Genomic DNA, 23,699 nt, shown 5'->3' with positions numbered 1-23,699 from the left:
AAGCAAGCCTGCTGATTTCCAGTTGCCCAGGACACAGTATCTCTGAATAGCGTATCTCCTCAACCATCCCTGGACCACCACGAGTTCTTAGACTTCCATTTGCGTTTTTGTTATGGGGGCTACCAAATATATGAGTTTTAGCTGATTTCATTCTGTAGCAGATACCCTGACCATCCACTGCAAACAGAAATGCTGTGAACCTACCAGCTGACTATCAAAATGCTTTAGATATCTATTTCTGATTTTTTTTGCAGGGTTGAAAATTACTGATACACTGTAGAATTAACCCTTGAGAACTACCCACAACTCTAATTCTTCCCTGCTTTATAATCTATTTTTAGCTCTGTTTACCTACCATTTTTCTAACATCAAAAGCACCAGAATATAGCCAAGTAACTTTTCTCAGTTGTCACCAGAAAGAATGGAAGCTCTTCGCCCAACATTCATCCTCTAAGAAGTAGGCTAGACTTATTCATAGTTCAACATCTGGTTCCATTCCTTTTTTTTGCAAGGGGGAGGGGACCATAACGATCTTGCCTGTTGGCTATTTCAATTACATCTGTGATACAGTGTTTTCAGTCATTTCTTAATAAATATTATAACTGGGCAAACAAACCATAGTCTGTGCTTCTATGTATACATGAAATGGGTTACCTGTGATAATTCATGACTGCCTACTTGAAAGAAATACATTTATTTCTTTTTAAAAGAAACAGAAATCATATATAGTGTATTCATTCATTCTATAAACATTTATTGATCACCACTTCCAAAGCTGGGACTATGGAAATCAGAAAGATGAAAACTTACTTCTTATCCTTGAGGAATTTGCTATCCAGTAAGAAAAAGTATATGTGTGAAAATAGCTACATGGGGCACCTGGGTGGCTCAGTGGGTTAAAGCCTCTGCCTTCGGCTCAGGTCATGATCCCAGGGTCCTGGGATCGAGCCCTGCATCGGGCTCTCTGCTCAGCAGGGAGCCTGCTTCCCCCCTCTCTCTCTGCCTGCCTCTCTGCCTACTTGTGATCTTTGTCAGTCAAATAAATAAATAAAATCTTAAAAAAAAAAAAGAAAGAAAGAAAATAGCCACAAACAATTTAACAAGATAAGCGGTATCTTCTTAAGAGTTGGTAGAAAAAATCTCCATCTTAGGAAGAGGCTTTTGTGGCAATATGCCTCAAAGGTCCAACTTATAATAGGTGCATCACATGTGACGTGCATGTCGGCAAACCCAAAACCCTAAGAGAAGGATGTAAAATAATTACACATGAGACAGAAGGATTTTTTTTAATACTCCAGAAAGGGAGTGAGGAGAAGGAAGAAGAGAGGAGAGAACCAGTCAGGAGGTCATGAATATTACTCTATGACTCCTCCCCTTAAGTTACCAAACTCACACAATCTTTAGGGTAGGTCAACTTTCCTGTGAATACCAGTGGAAGATCTGAATTTCATGTCTGGGTTGATTCAAAGGGAGTTGTAGACAACCCAGGACCCAGACAGAGCAGGGGGGTCTACAATAAAGTAATACCACTGCTGTGGAAAGTAGTACTTTGGTTATGTAGACTACAAAGAAGATGGAAGGGCCAGAAACAGGATTTCAAAAGGAAAAGATCACTTTGGGACCAGCAGGGGTTGGGTCAGGAGTGGCATCTGGAAAGGCTTCACAAAGGAGGTAATCTTTGGGGCCCATGAAGATCATTCTAAATGGGAGGGAAAGAGTTTAAAAAAAAGAAAAAAAGTTCAAGCTGCACACCATTAGAGTGGCTAAAAATCTAGCGACAACACCAAATGCTGGTGAAATCCTGCTGGAGCAACAAGACTTCTCTCTCACTGCTGGTGGGAATACACAACAGTACAGCCACTTTGGAAGACCGCTGGGCTATTTCTTACCAAGTTAAACACGGGCTTATCATACAATCCAGCAACTGTGTTCTTATGTATTTATCCAAATAAACTGAAGATTTAACCAATAAGCTGAAATCTTAGAATATAAGAGTAATTATCTACCATTATTATAACTAATTTAGGTAATGGCTCCAATTGGAGCTTATGTTCCAGATGGAGTGTCTTTCATGGAACAAATCAACATAGCCCCAGGCAATTAGAAGTATACAGCTTTTGACATGAAAATGCCTTTTTCTCCATATCAGTTTTCAAGGACAATCAGAAGTAGTTTGCTTTTAACCGGACTGGCATGACTAACAGTAACTTTACAAATACTGCTTCAAGGCTGTGTCAACTCTCCTGGGTTCTGTCATAATATACTCAGCAGAGATCTTAATCAACTTGACATTCCACACAGCGTATCAGTCCACTACAGTGGCACTACAGATGACATCATGCTAATTGTTTCTGAGGAGCAGAAAGTAGCAACTACTTTAGATGTCTTAGTAAACACATGTGAACTCCAGGTGGAAGATAAACCCCACAAAAATTAAGGAGGTTCCCACCTCAGTGAATCTTCTTGGAGTCAAACTGTCTAGAACATGTTGAGCTCTCCTTTTTAGGATGAAAGAAAAACTGCTGTCGCTTTAACTGTCTTTGGCTGGGAAAAAGCGCAACTCTTGGTGGGCTTTTTTGGATTCTGCATTCAATATATACTCTGTTTGAGTGTGCTAGTGTAACCCATTTACTGACAACCTGGAAAAGGACCACTATGGATTCAAGACCTTTCAGAAATGAAGATTTAAATCATTCCCTATCAGATAAAGAACCTCAACCAGCTCAAGTTCTGACTGAGCATAAAGAAAACATAAAACCGGTAGAGGAGGAAGAGAGTTACAAGTATCAACTACAGTCTCGTGACCAATTAGAAGGATTATAGAAACTATGTGTATTTTCTTCCTTATTTTTCTTCTCCTTTCTCCTTCCCTTGTTTAGTGCCATATGCTGTACCCAGACTTAAATTTCAAGTGAACCCAATTATATTTAATATTTTATCAGTTCTGTGAAACAGACAGTTATCTTGGTTTTGTAAGATGAGTAAATTAAATTTGAAAGAGGTTAAACAAACTGAAGCCAGGATCTCAAAGAGACAGGTGCACTCCCATGTTTATTGCAACATTATTCACAATATCTAAGACATGGAAGCAAAGTAAGTATCCAACAATAAATGATGGATAAAGAAAATAGGGTATTTACATACAATGGGATATTACCCAACTTTAAAAAAGAAAGTAAATTGTATTGTTTCCAACAATATGGATGATTATGCTAACATAAGTAAGCCAGATGCAGAACAAATCCTTGAGGATACCACTTACATGAGAAACTAAAATAGTCAAACTCGTAGAAGCAGAGAATAGAATGGTGGTTACTGATGTGGAGTAAAAAAGCAAAAAAAAAAAAATTAAGTCTTACAATTTACAGCCCATCAACAAGTATTTGATACAGGCAGAGTGACCGTTCTCCAGGAACTCAAATGCTTCACCATTAATACTTTGCTAAAGGCAAAAGACAACTTTAGCTTGACATCAGCTAGACCTCCAGGATCCTGTAAAAACCCCTTTGGAAACTTCCTTTATCTCTACCCTGACCCAAGATATATGTTAGCAATCATCCTCCAAGCATATGATCCAATGATATTCACCTGAAGCATCTCATGACTGAGGTTTTACCTGACAGTAGTAAATGGAGTTTTCCTAACAACTGCTAGTCCCTGAGGGTCCTGGAAACCTTGCTTCCAAGTTCCTTAGAGACTCAGGCTATCCCCAACCCCCTCCCAACTTGAAAGTATAAAATCAACCACTCTTCACAACCCCAGTACAGCTCTTTCTGCCCACAGGTCCTGTCCCTGTGCTTTAATAAAACCACCCTTTTTGCACCAAAGATGTCTCAAGAATTCTTTCTTGTTTGCTCCTGAACCCCAATATTTCACATCTGTTACCAGAGGTTCAGGAGTGGGGAGAATTGAGAAAGGTAATGGTCAAGGGGTAAAAAGCTTCAATTATGTAAAATAAGTCTTAGAGTGCTCCTGTGTACCACAGGGTCTATAGTTAACAATACTGCAATGTATACTTCAAACTTTGCTAAAAAGATGTATATTAACTGTTCTTATCACCAAAAAAAAAAAGAGGAAAATGAGAAAAAAAAGAGGAAACTTTCCAAGTTTATGGCATTGATTATGCTGTTTCACTGGTAATATACTTACCTCCAAACTCATCAAGTTATTTACATTAAACTTGGTTTTTTGTATGTCAATCCTATCTCAACGTGGTTTTTTAATGACTAAAGAAAATTAAATAGCTTGCTTATAGTCACACAGCTCATAAAGAAAAACTAAAATATGAACCCAACTTTGACTTCAAAACTCATAATGAGACAATGAAATTAAGGAACTGGAAATAAAGAATGGTGTGGGAAGGTTCAGATGATTTATTTTTTATTTTATTTAAAGTCAAATATTTGACATACAGTTTAGTTTCAGGGGGAGAGTTTAGTGATTCATCAGTTGCATACAACACCCAGTGCTCTTTACATCATGTGCCCTCCTTAATGCCCATCACCCAGTTACCCCATTCCCCCCTACCCACCTCCCCTCCAGCAACCCTCACAGTTTGTTTCCTATAGTTAAGACTCCCTTATGGTTTGTCTCCCTCGCTGATATCGTTGGTTCAGCTGATTTAAAGATGCCTATTTGGGAAGCTCTGGGCTTTCAGAGTAAGCTCCTCTATGCCAGATGCTAAGATACTGTCCCAGCTGCATGCCCTCCCTGCTGTTGTCAGCCCTGTGATGCTCTGCAAACCACTTTGTCGGGCTTTGCCACTAGGGGGTGACAGAGTAAAGCTGCAAAGCTGAAGAGGAAGAAGGCATGTGCTCCTTCCTTTTTGCTTCCTTCTGCTTAACTGGGACTTCCTGAATGCTGACAATTCCCAGAAGTCTCTCCCAGTAATACCTGTTCACTCCAGCAGCCCCAGATCCTTCCCTGAAAAGCACCTAAATCCAGTCTGCGGTTTTCTCAACACTTGGAGAAATTGCCTCATAGCACACCCCACTCAAAGTCACCAGCCAGCCAGTTTTCCTGAAACATCTGATTCTCAGGACAACCTCCTCTCTAAATTTCTCAGTGTTAATTCCCTCCCTTTTCCCTTGAAAGAAACTATCTTTCCCAGGGTTTTCTGCAGTTCCTACATTTGTAACATCTCAGTATCCCCTTTTAACCCTTTCATTTTTTTAAGAGCTTAGTTTTAAAGTCTCCATATACAATTCACTTGATTCAAATAATGGGTGTGGTTCTTGTTTTTTTTTGTTTTTGTTTTTTTTTTTACATTTTTACTTATCTATTTGACAGACAAAGATCACAAGTAGGCAGAGAGGCAGGCAGAGAAAGAGGGAGAAGCAGGCTCCCCACTGAGCAGAGAGCCCAATGTGGGGCTCAATCCCAGGACCCTGAGACCTTGACCTGAGCAGAAGGCAGAGGCTTAACCCACTGAGCCACCCAGGCGCCCTGCGGTTCTTGTTTCTTGAAGGGACCCTTACTGTTATAATCTTATTGCCTTTAAAAATTCAGATTATCTACTGAACCATTTGTTCAGACTTCTCATCTAACTTTGGCTAATCCTGGGAACTGACTATGGAGCAAATAAGACTCTGAGCTTTGGGGTGCCTGGGTGGCTCAGTGGGTTAAAGCTTCTGCCTTCGGCTCAGGTCCTGATCTCATGATCTCAGGGTCCTGGGATCGAGCCCCACAATGGGCTCTCTGCTCGTCAGGGGGCCTGCTTCCTCCTCTCTCTCTGCCTGCCTCTCTGCCTACTTGTGATCTCTATCTGTCAAATAAATAAATAAATAAAAATCTTTTAAAAAAAAAAAAGACTGAGCTTTGGTGGTGGCAGCCAGAGAATTACATTATAGGCCTGACAAATTCTGACTGAGGAACAAGAGAAACTACTCAGGACCATTTAGCTCTGTAGTTAAGAAAGCTCTACCATGTCTATAAAAACCTTCTATGCAAAGTGGGCTGTGCCATGGAGACCTGACAGCAGGTGGCCCTTTATTAATTACTGACTTATCCCCAAAACCATAACTCTGACTAGAGAAACCTGCTTTCCATCATGATTGTTCTATTAAACACTAATAGGCAAACTTAGTTTTAAAAGCCCAAGAATACAAAGGTATTTTGAGAAACTTCAAGGGAGAAAATGCTGAATCATCACATCAACCGAAGCATAAAAGCCTTAGGTGAGCCTGGGGATTTGAGAGTTAAATAAAAGTGTTCTTGTGAGATTGAGAGAGACTAATCCAAAGCACCAAATATTTGTTCATATTGGGGCTCTTCATTTTTTTTTAAGATTTTTCAATACAGTATTTATCTTTGATGGAAGAGACAAACTAAATCTTTTCTCAAAATGATGGGAGGAATCTTGGTCTGAATGGAGCCAGAATAAAGTAAAGATAGTATTCATTTGTTCAAAAGATGAGACCTGTAGGCCTGCAGAAAAGATCTAGTAGGTTTATGACATTGTGGGATGGAGAATCAAAGGAACTCGGGATTTTCAGAGTCTCTGAGGTGGTGAGCCATGAGAAAGTTTGAGAAGAGTCAAGATGACAGAGGTTTATGTAGAGTAACAGCCAGAAGATCTCAAAGCAGAAGAAATTCATGGTTCTCCCCTAGAGGGCATCATGGGGGAGGCAGGAGATAATATAATGAATCCTAAAGATAGAATTCAGGAAACTCTGAGGTTAGCATTTTGAAACTTCACCCCAACACTTACTGTTTTATTGAACAGAAGAGTCAAAAATGAGAGAGAAACAAACAGAGGTTAGGAACAGAAATTTGTGTGGACCAGAGATTGAAATTGGAAGTAAGCCAAACAAATATCTTGTTATATTATGTTTCAGTATAGACTGTACACTTTGATCACTCTAAAGACCTTTTAACTGTAGGAAGGAACTAAAAAAATGAATCAGAAGACCTAAGATGAAAATCACAAATCTACCCAGTTATATCTTGCCTATCAAATAGGGGTTCTAATATCTCGGTGTCCCTGTATCAAATAAGTTTATTGGGCACCTGTGTGACTCAGTGGGTTAAGCTCCTGCCTACAGCTCAGGTCATGATCTCAGGGTCCTGGGACCGAGGCCCACATCGGGCTCTCTGCTCAGTGGGGAGCCTGCTTCCTCCTCTCTCTGCCTACTTGTGACCTCTCTTTCTGTCAAATAAAATAGTTTTTAAAAATAAGTTTATCAATAGTAATATGCTTGGCATTTAAAAAAAACAAATAATTTTTTCTCTTCCTCCTCTCCATTCCATTGTACATCTTCAGGAGCACAAAACCCTACTACTAGGAGGTTAACAATACCCAAATACATAAGAGTAGAGGATAAAGCTGAGAAAACTAGGAAGAAGGCTGTCCAGGGTGATGTTTTACTCCATTTGGGTGGTTGCTCCTTCTTTATCCAACTCGTCTGCACTCAGAAAAATCAAAACACTCAATACTTGCAGGAATTTTTTCCCACAGATGATGGTCCTCTCCTTCTTTTCACGTATTTCTTCTCAACTGACCAAGAAGCCAAATTTCTACTGATGAATGCTGACCAACTATGATTTTAAGCTGTCCTAATACATCATGGTTCTCCAGTTAAAATTTCAAACTGGGGACACGTGGGTGGCTCAGTGGGATGGGCCTCTGCCTTTGGCTCCGGTCATGATCTCAGGGTCCTGGGATCAAGCCCCGCATCGGGCTCTCTGCTCAGCGGGCAGCCTGCTTTCCCCTCTCTCTCTCCACCTGCCTCTCTGCCTACTCGTGATCTCTGTCAAATAAATAAAGTCTTAACAAAATTTTTTTCAGGGGCACCTGGGTGGCTCAGTGGGTTAAGCCACTACCTTTAGCTCAGGTCATGATGTCAAGGTCCTGGGATCGAGCCCCACATCCGGCTCTCTGCTCAGTGGAGAGCCTGCCTCCCCCACCTCTCTGCCTGCCTCTCTGCCTACTTGTGATCTCTCTGTCAAGTAAAAAAATAAAATCTTAAAAAAAAATTTTTTTCCCAACTGAATTTCAATGTGAATTGCATCATTTCCCATAAACCATAGATATTAACGAGGAATTCAGAATGGAAAAATCCATACTCATGCTGACAGAGCTGTGCTTCAGTCCCCTCTAAGTAATAAATCTTACTGAGGGTTTGCAAGAACTACCTCCACAAAATGGCAACATGGCAGAAGGTATTAGAGAAGGAGCCTCACAGGGTTCCAGCAAAGCAAGGCAGAGGGCCACTAGGCCTTCCTTTGGAGAGGTGGAGCTCCTACTGGTTGCAAAGTTATAGTGAAGACTGAACAGGCAGAAGACTTTTCAGACATTGAGACTGGAAAGCTAAACTCCTAGGATTTACCCCTAGACCTCTTTGTTAAATAGAAAGAACACCTGTAAATGATGGAAAAAGAACTCTAACTCCCCTTCATTTAATTAATAACTACCCTTTATTTAGAACCATTTATTGAGCACTCGCTATATTCCAGACACCGTGTTAAACATTCTTAATGCATTATTTACTTTATCCCTTAAACATTCTAGCGATGTGGTATTTTACAAATGGGGAGATTAATGAAGTAATTTCCCTGCTTTAGAAAAACATGCCAGTGGCTTTCAATGGTCTAACTACTTTACTTTTGTTCAAATTCCTCAGCCTGTGAGTCAAGACTCTCCATCTAGCTTTTACCTTCCAAGACACTTTTCCAGACACAGTACACTATTCACTGCTTCCTAATGACAATTGGTTCTTTTCCATATCCGTGCCTTTGCTGCAGCTGCTCACTATAATTGGAATGACCTTCCTACTCTGCTTTATCTTCAAGTCCTGTGTGCCCAAAGAACTCCAGTAGAAACTAAACCACCTGAAAGTACAATTGTGTCCTGCTCATTCCTAAGTCCCCTCAGTCTCCTACCACAGTGCAAGGCAAATAGCAGGGACTCAACAAAGACTGGCTAAAATAAACTAAATTACGTATTTTTCTCCTCAAAAATATAACAGCCAACAATGGAGAGATTATGGATTAGTATACAGTGATTAAGAACACAGACTCTGGAGTCAGATAGCCAGGGTTCAAATCCCAACTCCACTATTTACCAGTTGCTGACTTTGAGCAACTTATTTATTCTCACTATGCCTCAGTTTCCCTCATCTGTAAAACAGAGGATACCTTCAATACCAACCACAAGGGGTTGTTGTAAGAATTAAATGACATAATACATGCAAAGCATAGAACCATATCTGCTACATAGTAAATGCTATATAAGGGTTTGCTGTTATTATACAATCAGTTGCATATTATAGTAAACTAACAACTCAAAATGTATTTTAAAGTCATCATGCCAGTTATTTAAATACATTAACATTCAATTATCTTAATTTTAAAAAAATTTTAACCACTTACAGGAATTCTTTGGAAATACAGTAGCTATTTAATTCAACCCAGTAATCAGATTTGTCTAACTAATCGATGAGAAACATTTGATTCAAAATAAAATTATTTGATATAACTATTGTTAGCAAATAATTCCAAGGAATAAAAACCCGATGTTTACTATACAATAATTGTTTAACTATCTCAATATTAGATTTCACACAGTGAACAGCCAAAAATTTAATTTTCTCAATGCCTGTCATATATTAGGCATCCAAATTTTATTAAACACCCATTTTCCCAACCAGGTTAATTTTACTTAACACATATAATTTATACCTTCCTTAACCGTGTATAATTTCCTGTTACTACTGCACATTCTACAGCCCACAGTAACACACGAGAATTAACCCTCCAAGAAAAACAGGCAGCACTGCCAGTGAGCAGAAGCTGGGTGAAGCGTGCGTGTGCCGTGTGGCAGAGTACCGCGAAACCTGCTCTGGCATGTTGCGGTGGGATCATGCATGTCCATGGGACACAGAGTGGAAGGGCTCACTCACACCCCCCTTTCAGCCAGTACCAGCTGTCTTCAAATCGCAAAACGTTATTTCCGTTTAAAAGAAATCCAATCAGCACAGGCTAATAAGCTAGCAAGCCTTGATTCTGTCTTAGCTATAACCACACACTAGAAAATATCTGGAAAAAGCCCCCAAAGTCCACCACTTAACCCAAACCCAGAATCCTTTGCCTGCTTGCTCAGCAAAGAATAAAGTGAACATCATGCAATGAAAGGACTGACATCCGTAGCCGTCCTGATGCCAGCTATTTGCTCTTCCAAATGATATCATAAAGGAGTTCACCAGAAATTGAAAAAATCATGCAATTCAGAAAACAAAGACCAAATGTTTTTACTTACAGGCATTTTTATTAGGATGACAAACTGAAAAGGCTTCTAGCCTGCTTTTGTGAAGGGATGAAGTGCTCCATCAGGCTTAAAGAAAATTGAGTTGCCTCGAAGTGTGAAATCTCCCCACACTGACATTCCTGCTGACTCGGGAGGTGCCGTCATGGGAGGGTTTTCCCGACAGCACCCAGGAAATCCAGGATGTTGGTAAGGCACACAGAGGCTCACAAAAAACTGTGACTAACACACATAAAAGTGACCTTTCATCCCAGGCCAAGAACTTGGCAGTAAGCATATTCTGCGTCTGGGTGTTGGGGCCTCTTGTGTCTTCAGCCCTGCTCCCTCTCGAGGGCTTCAGGCTGCTTACCTTACAGGTCCCACACTGACCTCATCATCCACCTCTTCCCACCATCCCAGATGGCAGCTCTGTGGCTCAGTTCCCCTCTCACCTATGAGTAAATCTGAGACCTAAACATGGTCGTTGGCCTCTCTCTCCACACATCTTCCTGATGAGCACAACCTACCATCTCTACTTTCAAAATGTCTCCCCAACTCTTCACCTCTTACTAGTTCCTCCACCAACTGGCACCACAGCTCATCCTCTCACCTGGACCATGGATTGTTCTGCCTGTTTCCACTTTGGCCCTGCAGCACCTACCTTTCCCCAGAATATAACACATGCTTTCACCCCCTGCTGCAAAGCACCCAGTGCATTCTCAGTGCCTTTAGAATAAAAGCTAAACTCTGTTGAGCCTACAAAAATCCTACATGGCCCGGCATCTGCCTACCTCCATGAACCTCATGCACTGTCACACTCATCTTTTGCCACACGCAGACCAGCCACACGGCAAGGGCTGTCACTGACAGCCCTGACCTCCAACCACTCTATCACTACACCCTGTTTCATTTTCTCCTGGCACTTGTCACTTGTCATGGTCACTCCTTCATTTTTTATTGTCATTTTCCCCTACTAGAATGAACACCTTGATAACAAGGACTTTATCTGGCCTGTTAACACCTGTATGCACAGCACCTACGACAGTACTGGTTGTTCTGCTGAATGATTTAACTAATTTAAAAAAAATGAATGAACACAATTTACAGTTATGTAAAATTTAATCCCAGAAAAATGCTGATTTTTATTAGTAAGTGTGAGGAACTGCTATTAGACAAGGTGCCATTCACTACCAGTATTACTTTAAATCATTATTTAATATCCTCACTTTCAGTTCTGTCTTCTGGGAAGTGGGTATAGTAACAGTCCTGGTCTTATAGGGTTGTAAGAAATAAGGAAGAAAATGTGCATATGCATTATGCATTATGCCTGGCATATGGTATATATGTTCAATAATTGTTACCTATTAGCCAAGGATAAGATGACCATATTGTAGTGATCTTAAAAACAAGAATATTAGTTTTGTTGTGGAAACTGCTAAGCCACCAGTGGTCCCCAGGAAATTGAATAATCTGATGAGAAATCCCAGATTTATCCCCTCTTCTCTATGATACCCTGTAAGACAGAAACCACACCCTCCCCAATACCCCCATAGGACACCCAAATAGCTTCCCATCTACTGTCCCTGCCTTCAAATTATCTCCTTTCTACCGCTAGCATTTTGGTTAAGAAAACAGGCTTTCAAATCAACTCCCCCTTTTTATGGTCTCAAGCACTTCAATAACCTGATCCCACCCATCTTACATCAACTTATCTTGAGGGTTGTCTAGTCAGAACAACACCCCCACCCCCCCTCATCCACCAAGAGGAAATCTGTAGAGGGGTTGAGAGTGCACAACCTGGAGCCAGACTGCTTGGCTTCATCTGCTATTATCAGACTGCCAGCTCCATCACCTACTCACTGACTAGTTACTTAGCCTGTCTACACCCCAGGTTCCTCATCTGGGAAGTGGCAGGGACGGCAACTCTGCCTGCCTCATAAGCCTGGGGTGAGAACTGTGTAACACACGTTAAGCACCCAGCACAAGGCCTAATACTTAGTAAGTGACGATGCTGCTGAGCCTCTACTCAAAAACTAGTCATCTTTCTAAAAACAAATCCACACATGCCCCATATCTGTTCAAAATCTTTAATTAACGTCCATTGCCAAGAGGACGAAGTTCAAAATCCTGAGTGGAGCCTCCTAGAGCAAATTCTTCCTAGTGTGGCCCTAGCCCACCTTTCCAACTCTATCTCCCACTGTTCCTCCTCCACAGCCTCCCCGAGTAAGAGAGATCAGGAGTCCATGCTGTGGGCTTCCCCCAGTCAACCCTGTTGCCATCCCATGAACGCACCGCGGCATTTTGTTTCCTTGATTTACTTGCTGAAATTCCCTTCCTATTCCTTCTACCTGCTAAGCTCCTCATCATGCTTCGATACCCACACAATTGTTCTCTTTTCATGAAGCACTTCCTGAATTTTCCCCATAGAGTCAGTGGTACCTCCTTCTAAACTCCCACACCTCATCCAAAACACCTGAATGTACAAGTCCGTTGTCATTTACCAGTTTACTTCTCTGTGTCTCTTCTCTACAACTTCAAGGGCAGGCACGTATTTGCTTCTTTTTTATGTAATGTCTGACTTGCAATAGGTGTTCAACCAATGAGGGTTTGACTGAACAAGAGATATCTGTGGGAGGAATGTGGATGACAAGCAAAATTCTAGCAGAGGAATCCAAAACCACAAAATCATTCTAGTAATGAAAAGATGGCTAAAATGAAAAGTTGTAATGTAAAGCAGCTTTTGGATCCATCGTCTTGTCGATTTTGGCTTCTGACATCTTTATGTTGTACAATTTTCTACTTATTTTTTTAAAGCCTGAGCTATTTTATATGGAGATGGGTCAAGAAAACATTCTTTAAGACTTTCAAAGTAAAATATTTCTGAAGGTTTACTAATTTGGTACTTTTCCGACTCCAAAGCAATTCCAAAATATCACAGTAAGTTTTATACCTTTATTTAATTAAATAATACGATCACTAGGGCTTTAGTAGTTTAGATGTTTAGTAGTTTAGTGTGCTCCATATACACTAACTTATGAAGCTAACTTATGGAAACAAAATGATTCCATGGCCAAGCAAGTTTGGAGAAAAATACATGTTACATCTCTTCATTGGAAAGTCACAGAGCACTTTTGCATATTAAAGGCTCTGGAAGGTCCACTAATGAAAACCTCTATTTCCCAAATGTATTTACCAGAGAACCCTTTAATGGTTGCTTCAAACAAGTCCTCATGGAACTCATTTTATGAAATACTGTTTCATCTCTAAATGGCCCCATACAACTGTTCTTTGGGTCACGATTAATCCTAGTTCATAACATTGTTGGATGGAGTTTTAAAGGGCATCTGTCACTGTACAGTTCCTGACTCTCATCTGCCTGTCCCTGACAAGTTATCGTTCACGGCACGCATGGAGGGAATGAAAAGCAAATTATTTTTGCAACTAAGGAAGTGTTTCTTTACACAGAATCAGAATCTCTTTCTCTATAGATCCCAACTGTTCATCTTAATTCAGCTTGTCGGAGCCATGAAGAATAAATCTAAGACTCTTAGCACTTTTTCAGCCAGAAGACCTGGATTATCACATAGAATCTTTGGTTGCTGGAAGACTAGCAATCAAAAAGCCTACTCATCTCCTTATCTGAAAAACAGACAAAAGAAATGTGGGAATGATTTGCAGATACCTAGCATACCAGGCCATCACTAATGATGTATAATGATTAGAGGTTAATGACTCGGTGCCTTTGAAGACTGAAATGAAGTGTCCTTAAAGTGACAAAGAGCCAACGTGAAGAGTCCTAATTTGACAACAAAACAACCTAAACCCCTTTTATGAGGTAAAGAATGTGTCTCGGGTAATAAACACTTAAGTAGTTAGACGGTTTTAATGGAGATAGCTATAAACTGAAACACAGGGAAAAAAAAGTCGTGGTAATAGGCTGACGCCCAGGGAGGTGAGTATAAAAGAGCCAAGGCAGAAGAGAGAAGCATTGAGACACCAACAGACTTCTCTTCTCAACCCAACAAAAACCCAACTCCTGACACCATGGTTTGCTGTGTTCCCTGCTGCTGCAGCGTCCCCACCGGCCCCGCCACCACCATCTGCTCCTCTGACAAATGCTGCCGGTGCGGAGTCTGCCTGCCCAGCACCTGCCCTCATGACATCAGCCTCCTCCAGCCCACCTGCTGCGACACCTGCCCCCCACCCTGCTGTGAGCCTGACACCTATGTGCCAACTTGCTGGCTGCTCAATTCTTCCTACCCAACTCCTGGAATGAGTGGGATCAACGTGACTACCTACGTGCAGCCTGGCTGTCAGAACCCCTGTGAACCCTGCTAAGCAACCCTGTCTCTGCATAGGTCAGGGACATGGGCCTCATCATCTGACCTTCAACCCCTGCTACCACCTACATCAGGCTAAATCAATCCCAAGTCCCTGGGCCATGTTTTCATGAATTCACTCAACTTCTTCTCTCCTCCGTTGAGTGGAGTTAAAGACCTTCTTTCTGTCTTTTAGGCCATTTCATGGCTCTTTGAGAAATAACTATTTTGACTGTTCCTTAATAAACTTTATTCTGGCTTAGCAAATGTTGCTTTGTGATGATTTATTCTCATGTTTCCTCTCAGGGAAAGTGGAATGCCTACCTAAAGCTGAATAGCAATTCATCATATCCAAGATTTATCTCAGCATAAGGAGAGCATGTGTGGTGGAATCATTGAAAAATTAGATACTGGCTCTTTGTCATGGGATGAAAAGTGAAAAATTCACTAGGTCATCTTGTAGGATCTTTTTACTCAATAGGTATTTTTTGAAGACAACCACTACGCCAAGCCCTATGCTGGAACCTGGAGATTAATGTTTTTTAAATGTTTTATTTGCTTTAATTTCCATTGACCCTGGAATGGATGTTTCTTTCTTCCCTAGCTGACTAAACAAACTGGCCACTTTGTAGAAATAATTTTGATTCCCTTAGTTATAGCCATCAGCAAAATTCCAAGCTCAAAATGCAATGTAATTTGGGGAAGACCAAATACCCATTTCTTCATATATGCTATCTTCTAGAAAAATCAATTCTGAATATTAGCATTTATTGGGTATTCCTTGATCCCTCAAATGAGGCTTGGTTTACATGAGTCAGAATTCTCCTTAGAAGTTTACTAGTCCAAGTGTCATATAATATCATGGTGTTAAAATGAACTAAAAATATCAGACTGTAGTGCAATATTCTCCATCCACAAGAAACAGGCACACAATTCTGGAAGCAAAAACACACAGTTCCTCTTTAAAAAAAAACTTTGGTGATGACCATTAATTCATCTCCCTAGTTGTCCTGGAAAATTTCAAGTGTGAAAGATTTTTACAGAAAATACCCAAACTGCAATCTCATATATTTTCTTGGACTTGCCTTGGAACTTTGGGCTATTCACTTCCTCTCAGCCTCAGTTTCCTTGTTATCATAGCAGAAATGATACTCTTATCCCTGCTTATGTTTCAGGATTATTGTGAAACTCAAACAACCCAATGTGTTGACAGCCCCACTCTGGATGGTGAGAGACGCTCGCCATTACTGCCACACAATGATTCCCAGCTTCCTCACCAAAAGGCATCCCCTGATTTCTAGAAAAACATTATTTTTCCCATGTACCTTTATAAAATAATTCATTGCTTCCTTCATGTTTGTTCAAAAATACATTTATAAGCATCGGTGAGAATTTTAGGATTAATATACCCAAGTTACCTCTTTTTTTTAGTCAAAAGCAAAGCAATCTGACATTTTCACGCATTCCTGTAAGGGATAGATATTTAGACTTTATTTTTAATACTAAAAATAAGTCTGAGTGTCCTAGAGTACTACCTCTGTGGACCCTTAGGCATTCAAAGACCCTTGGCGCTAGTTAAAATGCCCCAGACGGAACCCAGGAAATGTGTGGCTCTGCGCTTGAGCTGCCTCTGCGGCCCTGAGCTGGTCACTGGAGTTCCGTGGGTCTTAAATCAATTAAAAGGGTTGGTTGACCAGAAGCTCTCTAGGATACTTTCAGCTTTAAAATCCTATGGTTCTATATCATCCAGAAGCATTTTAGGTAAAAGTACTCCATGCCACTAACCAACTAACCAACTCCACCCCACTCTATCACTTTTGCTACTTTCATTCATTATAGCTAATATTTGGTGAGTATCTACCAGGCATTTTATTTATGCTTCATGGGAATTATTTCACTTCTAACAAAAAACACATCAGATAACTACCATCATTCTCTTACAGGAGAGAAAACTGACAGTCCCAAAGTTACACAAATAGTAAGTGCCAGGAAGGGATCAAACCTAAAACCACCTGAATCTAAAAGCAGCTTCTCTTTCCACCAAACCAAAGTACACACCTCCTTTGCAGACAGCACTATGTTCAAGACAAATAGGATTACACATGCCTCTCCTTATCTAGGAGAAAGTATATGCCACTTAAAAATACATTTTCAATTATCCCCCTAAATTGTATATTTAGTTTTATATAGTAACTCGCTTTCTCTGGGGTGATTACAGTTTAAGACAAAATGAGTATATACAGTGAGTCTAGGAAAAACGGTTCAGGTTCTAAGGTGAAAACAAATCATCTTTTTTTTAAAAGTCAGACATTAAATGGTGATTAGCAACCTCAGCACAGGAAAAACATGGACTGGTTCATTAAGCCTGAACTGAAATATGGAAGGTTTGGCAACTCAAACACATTTTCGATTTTCTGATAAGTTTCAGTTACCCAGTTCAATGCAAAAACAAACTATCTGTAAAGTTAATAATTGTTTATCCTTGATAAGAGAACAGAAAACCAAGTCATATCATTTTTATTTCAAATTTATCCTGGCCTCCAGGCCTTTCTTTCCATCTTCATTGATTCTAGCCTAATTTAGACATTGATCACCAGACCCCTGATCACAGCCTCCTAGTTAAGCTTGGTTCAATAATCCCACGCCTCTCCCTTCATCCAAACTATACCTCTGTGAGACCAAGCTTCTATCCCTATTATAAATATTGGCTAAATTGAATTGCTCAAAAGTCTAGGATAACTCAAAATTTATTTTTGTAACATTTTATTTTTTTACTAAATCAAAGCTAAATTCTTCAGTGTGGCTTTTAAGACCCCCAATAACCTGATATAGTCAATTCTAGCAAATCTTACCTGCTACTAATCCTGGGGCAATGTGCAACCTACAACTATCAGAGCAATGTCCCCTATATAACAGTCAAGAGAGTAGTCTGCAACCAGACTCTCTTGCTTTAAATCATATCTCTAACACTTACTATGTGTCCTTTGGTCATATCATTTAACTCCTCTCTGCCTCAGGCCCCTCTACTGTCAAATAAGATTAAAAACAGTTTGTAACCTACATAACTAGTACACCACAAAACTGTGTAGGTCATGAAAAACTAGGGAAGACTGAGAAAAGATTGTCCCTGACCAGAGGAGACTAAGGAGATGTGTTGACTAAATGTATTTTGGGATCTCAGATTGGATCCTGGAATAGAAAAAGGACAGTAATGGAAAAACTAGTGATATCTGAATAACAGCTGAAGTTTAACTAATAGCAAGGTACCAATGTTGGTTTCTTAGTCTCAACATATGCACAATGGTATTGTAAGATATTATCATTAAGGGAAATTGAGTGAGGAGTAGATAGGAATCCTGTACTATCTGCAAACTTTGTATAAATCTAAAATTATTCAAGAATAAAAAGTGATTTTTGAAAAGTATGTATAAATACAGAGAACTGGTGGTTTCCAGAGTGGAGGGGATAGGGAATGGGCAAAGGGGGTAAAGGGGAGTGGGGGATACAGGCTTCCAGTTATGTAATGAATAAATTATGGGGATGAAAAGTACAACACAGGGAATACAGTCAATGGTATTGCAATAGTGTTGGACGGTGACAGATGGTGGCCACACTGTGTTGAGCACAGCACAATGTACAGATTTGTCCAATCGCTATGTTGTACACCTGAAACCAATGTAACATTGTGTGTCAGCTATATTGCAATTTAAAAACATTTTTTAAAAGTATATACTTCCCTGGGGATGCAGGGTCTCCTCCTTGTATCCAATACCACGGCAGCGTGGTACTGGCATTAAAACAGACACATAGACCAGTGGAACAGAGTGGAGAGCCCAGATATGGACCCTCAACTCTATGGTCAAATAATCTTCGACAAAACAGGACAAAATATACAATGGAAAAAAGACAGTCTCTTCAATAAATGGTGCTGGGAAAACTGGACAGCTATATATAGAAGAATGAAACTCGACCATTCTCTTACACCATACATAAAGATAAACTCGAAATGGATAAAAGACCTCAACGTGAGATAGGAATCCATCAGAATCCTAGAGGAGAACATAGGCAGTAACCTCTTCGATATCAGCCACAGCAACTTCTTTCAAGATATGTCTCCAGGGGCACCTGGGTGGCTCAGTGGGTTAGGCCGCTGCCTTCAGCTCAGGTCATGATCTCAGGGTCCTGGGATCGAGTCCCGCATCGGGCTCTCTGCTCAGCGGGGAGCCTGCTTCCCTCTCTCTCTCTGCCTGCCTCTCTGCCTACTTGTGATCTCTCTGTCAAATAAATAAATAAAATCTTTAAAAAAAAAAAAAAAAAAGATATGTCTCCAAAGGCCAAGGAAACAAAAGCGAAAATGAACTTTTGGGACTTCATCAAGATCAAAAGCTTCTGCACAGCAAAGGAAACAGTCAACAAAACAAAAAGGCAACCTACGGAATGGGAGAAGATATTTGCAAATGACAGTACAGACAAAAGGTTGATATCCAGGATCTATAAAGAACTCCTCAAACTCAACACACACAAAACAGATAATCATATCAAAAAATGGGCAGAAGATATGAACAGACACTTCTCCAATGAGGACATACAAATGGCTATCAGACACATGAAAAAATGTTCATCATCACTAGCCATCGGGGAGATTCAAATTAAAACCTCATTGAGATATCACCTTACAACCAGTTAGAATGGCCAAAATTAGCAAGACAGGAAACAACGTGTGTTGGAAAGGTTGTGGAGAAAGGGGAACCCTCTTCCACTGTTGGTGGGAATGCAAGTTGGTGCAGCCACTTTGGAGAACAGTGTGGAGATTCCTCAAGAAATTAAAAATAGAGCTTCCCTATGACCCTGCAATTGCACTGCTGGGTACTTACCCCAAAGATACAGATGTAGTGAAAAGAAGGGCCATCTGTACCCCAATGTTTATAGCAGCAATGGCCACGGTCACCAAACTGTGGAAAGAACCAAAATGCCCTTCAATGGACGAATGGATAAGGAAGATGTGGTCCATATACACGATGGAGTATTATGCCTCCATCAGAAAGGATGAATCCTCAACTTTTGTAGCAACATGGATGGGACTGGAAGAGATTATGCTGAGTGAAATAAGTCAAGCAGAGAGAGTCAAGTATCATATGGTTTCATTTATTTGTGGAGCATAACAAAGAACATGGAGGACATGGGGCGATGGAGAGAAGAAGGAAGTTGAGGGAAAATGGAAGGGGAGATGAACCATGAGAGACTATGGACTCTGAAAAACAACCTGAGGGTTTTGAAGGTGCGGGGGGTGGGAGGTTGGGGAACCAGGTGGTGGGTAATAGAAGGGGCACATATTGCATGGAGCACTGGGTGTGGTGCCAAAACAATGAGTACTATTATGCTGAAAATAAATAAATAAATAAAAATAAAAATAAAAGTATATACTTCCAAAGAATTTCCAATGGAAAAAAGACCAGCTCTTCAACAAATGGTGTTGGGAAAATTGGACAGCCACATGCAGAAGAATGAAACTGGAACATTTCCTTACACTACACACAAGAACAGACTCAAAATGGATGAAACCTCAATGTGAGACAGGAATCCATCAAAATCCTTGAGGAGAACATAGGCAGCAACTTCTTCAACCTCAGCCACAGCAAGTTTTTACTAGGAACATCACCAAAGGCAAGAGAAGCAAGAGCAAAAATGAACTATTGGGACTTCAACAAAATCAAAAGCTTTTGCACAGCCAAGGAAACAATCAACAAAATCAAAAGATAACCAACAGAATGGGAGAAGATATTTGCAAATGACCTATCAGATAAAGGGTTAGTATCCAAAATCTATAGGAACTTACCAATCTGAACACCCAAATAACAAATAATCCAATCAAGAAATGGGCAGAGGACATGAACAGACATTTCTGCAAAGAAGATTCAGATGGCCAACAGACACGTGAAAAAGTGCTCAACATCACTCAGCATCAGGGAAATACAAATCAAAACCACAGTGAGATACCACTTTACACCAGTCAGCCTGGTTAAAATTAAGAAATCAAGAAAGGACAGATGTTAGCAAGGATGCAGAGAAAGGGGAACCCTTCTACACTAATGGTGGGAATGCAAGCTGGTGCAGCCACTCCAGAAAACAGTATGGAGGTGCCTCAAAAGTTGAAAATAGAGCTACCCTACAACCCAGTAATTGCATTACTGGGTATTTACCACAAAGATACAAAGGTAGTGATCCAAAGGACACGTACACCCCCACGTTTATAGCAGTGATGTCCACAATAGCCGAACTATGGAAAGAACCTAGATGTCCATCAACAGATGAATGTATAAAAAAGATAGTATATATGTAGATATATGTATATGTAGATATATGTATATGTAGATATATGTATATGTAGATATATGTATATGTAGATATATGTATATGTAGATATATGTATATGTAGATATATGTATATGTAGATATATGTATATGTAGATATATGTATATGTAGATATATGTATATGTAGATATATGTATATGTAGATATATGTATATGTAGATATACATACATAAACATAATGGAATATTATGCAGCCATCAAAAAAACGAAATCCTGCCATTTGCCACAATGAGGATGGAACTAGAGGGTATTATGCTAAGCGAATTAAGTCAATCAGAGAAAGACAATTATCATATGATCTCAGTGATATGAAGAATTTGATAAACAAGACAGAATCACAGGAGAAGGGAGAGGAAAATGAAACAAGATGAAACCAGAGGGAGACAAACCATAAGAAACTCTTAATCTCAGGAAACAAACTGAGGGTTGCTGGAGGGAAGGAAAGTGAGAGGGATAGGGTGGCAGGGTGATGGACACTGGGGAGGATATTGCTATGGAGATGCTGTGAATTGTGTAAGACTGATGAATCACAGACCTGTACCCCTGAAACAAATAATACATTATATGTTAATTTTAAAAGTTTAAAAAAAAAAGTATAGATCTTCTAAAACTGTAGTCAAGATTAAATTAATCAAAACATGTACAGCCTTTGGAACAGTGTGTACCAACTGTCAACCTCCAGGTCCATCTTTTTATACTCTGTGATGCTTGGGGTGAGGACTCTTAATCTCCTTTGCCTGACTTTCTAGTAGATTCCACCAATGGAGGGCACTAGAAGGAGCCTGTAAGGCCTGAGGAAGAGAAGGTCTTGTTGCCCCAGCATCCAGTCATTTATCAGGCAGCCACAGTAGATTCTAGTCTCCAGCTTCTTTCCATGATGCTCCAAAAATAGCATCACTGCACCTCCTCAGAAACACCTACATCAGCAAGGGGGTGACATCCACCTCCCCCCCATGAAGGCCCACACCCTGGCCCCATGGGGCCCCTCCCCTGAGCTTCTGAGGCAAGAGCACCAGTTGGGCAGCCCTCGGGGTCTGTGCCCAGCTCTGCAGGGCCACTCTGCCAAGCATCTGGGTTCAGTTGCCCCCAACCTCTTCTCCCCAGTCCCCGCCCTAAGGTTGGTAGCCTGTTTCTTGTGTTTGTTACCTCAGTTTTCCTTTTTGGCTTTTTCAGTCCTCCAATAACTATTTAACCAATTCCCTATTTTAAAATTCTCTCTGTTGAAATACTTTGTGTGAGGTTTTCCCGACTAAACTTGATACACAAGTATTTGCATCATAAATGTTAGTTATCATTATTTTCTAACCTTCCTTCCTCAACCATTCCTTCCATATGTTCCACCCCCAAAACTCCATCCCATGGTCCAGGTCCTATGGTTAGGTACTACAGAGACCAGGAAAAATAAGACATAGTCTCTGCTTTAAAGGAGATTACATTCTAGTTAAGAACCAACATGTGTGCAAAAACTGCAGCCAAGTTTTATGGGTAGATAAGGGTTGCAATCAAGGCCCAAAAAGGCCTGGCCAGCTCTACCAGGGACAGGGGCAGTATAGGGGCAGAACATGGAAGAAGCCATTGTTTTCCTTGCCCCAAAGACACATCTCTTTTCTAAGCGTTGTCTAATCAAAACGACTTATTCCAAACCCTGCAGGCATCTCTGATCACTGAGCCTCTCCACTGTATTTCCTCCTGTGGACATTCTCACAGGGCCTAGCGGAGAAACTGCACCGAAATGACCTGACAGTGTCACACACAAGGCTGAATGATTTGCATAAGCAATTCTCATGTCATCTTTATTTAATTCTTAAAGTAAGACTATAGTAGGTGTATATTACTATTTTTCCCAAATTTGTAGTTGAGAAAACTGTAGCCCAAATAACTTGATCTAGGTCTCACAACATGTAATTTATAATTTGGATTCAAACCTAGCTCCAGCACTCCTCCCATTACCTTGTCTTGTACTTAATTATATATTGTTTGAATCATATACAAAGGGATATCTAGCCTTTTCCATCAGGGTTGGTACTCTTGGAGGGCAGGCACCATGCCTTCTATTTTTCTCTCTCCTACAGTTTTCAGAATATATTACAGATTGAATAAATGTTTGACTTATAATAAATAGATTTGCTTACCAGTGTCCTTTACTGTAGTTATGTACTAGCTTTGGCCATGACATCTTAATATTACCTTGAATTAAAGTGGAAGGACTTTTTTTTAAAAGTTTGATAGGAGGTGATTACCAGCTTTGGCAGTAGTTTTGAAAAATGAAATAGGTCAGCAGTTTGGCTTTTCTGAAAAGTTTGGTGTTTTGCAAAGAGAGGAAAGCTCATTTTTCATACCATATATAGTCTTATGGACCTATGTTTTAACATGTTCAGGCTCCAGGTTAAAAATAAAAAACAATGTCCTTTGAGAGCTTATTTATACATAATTGCATACACAGACAATGTAGTAGATCAATACAGAAAATCATCTAGCAGGCTCTGAACTTCCCAATCGAGATGATTTTTTTTTATTTCTGATATTCATTTATCCCCTCAAATCCATGAAAAGATAGCAAGGTGAATCTGGCAGGAAAAAAAGTCCCCGAGATTTTGACTTCCCAAATATATCCAGAACACACATTTTGAGAAGGATCATTTCTTACTTTCCAGGGAAATCACTCTTGATTCTTTTACACTCAGCAGTGATCCTTTTTAAGAATAAATTCTGGTGGGTAAAAAGAGGAAAGTTAGAAAAGACAGTGACATATTTGCCCGTGATTGAG

General features: G+C 40.2%; 1 protein-coding gene across 1 annotated transcript; it reads left to right on the top strand.

Annotated features, from left to right (window-relative positions):
* Positions 1-14,284: 14,284 nt before the first annotated feature.
* LOC123930162 (keratin-associated protein 3-1) lies at positions 14,285-14,578 on the top strand. The gene has a single exon (XM_045986417.1). The coding sequence runs from the start codon at positions 14,285-14,287 to the stop codon at positions 14,576-14,578; it is 294 nt and encodes a 97-aa protein (XP_045842373.1).
* Positions 14,579-23,699: the final 9,121 nt, after the last annotated feature.

The sequence above is a fragment of the Meles meles genome, chromosome 18 (genome assembly GCF_922984935.1).
Source record: "Meles meles chromosome 18, mMelMel3.1 paternal haplotype, whole genome shotgun sequence".
In the NCBI taxonomy this organism is placed as follows: Eukaryota; Metazoa; Chordata; class Mammalia; order Carnivora; family Mustelidae; genus Meles; species Meles meles.
The sequence above is the reverse complement of the archived record's forward strand: the minus strand, read 5'-3'. Positions and strand labels throughout refer to the sequence as shown.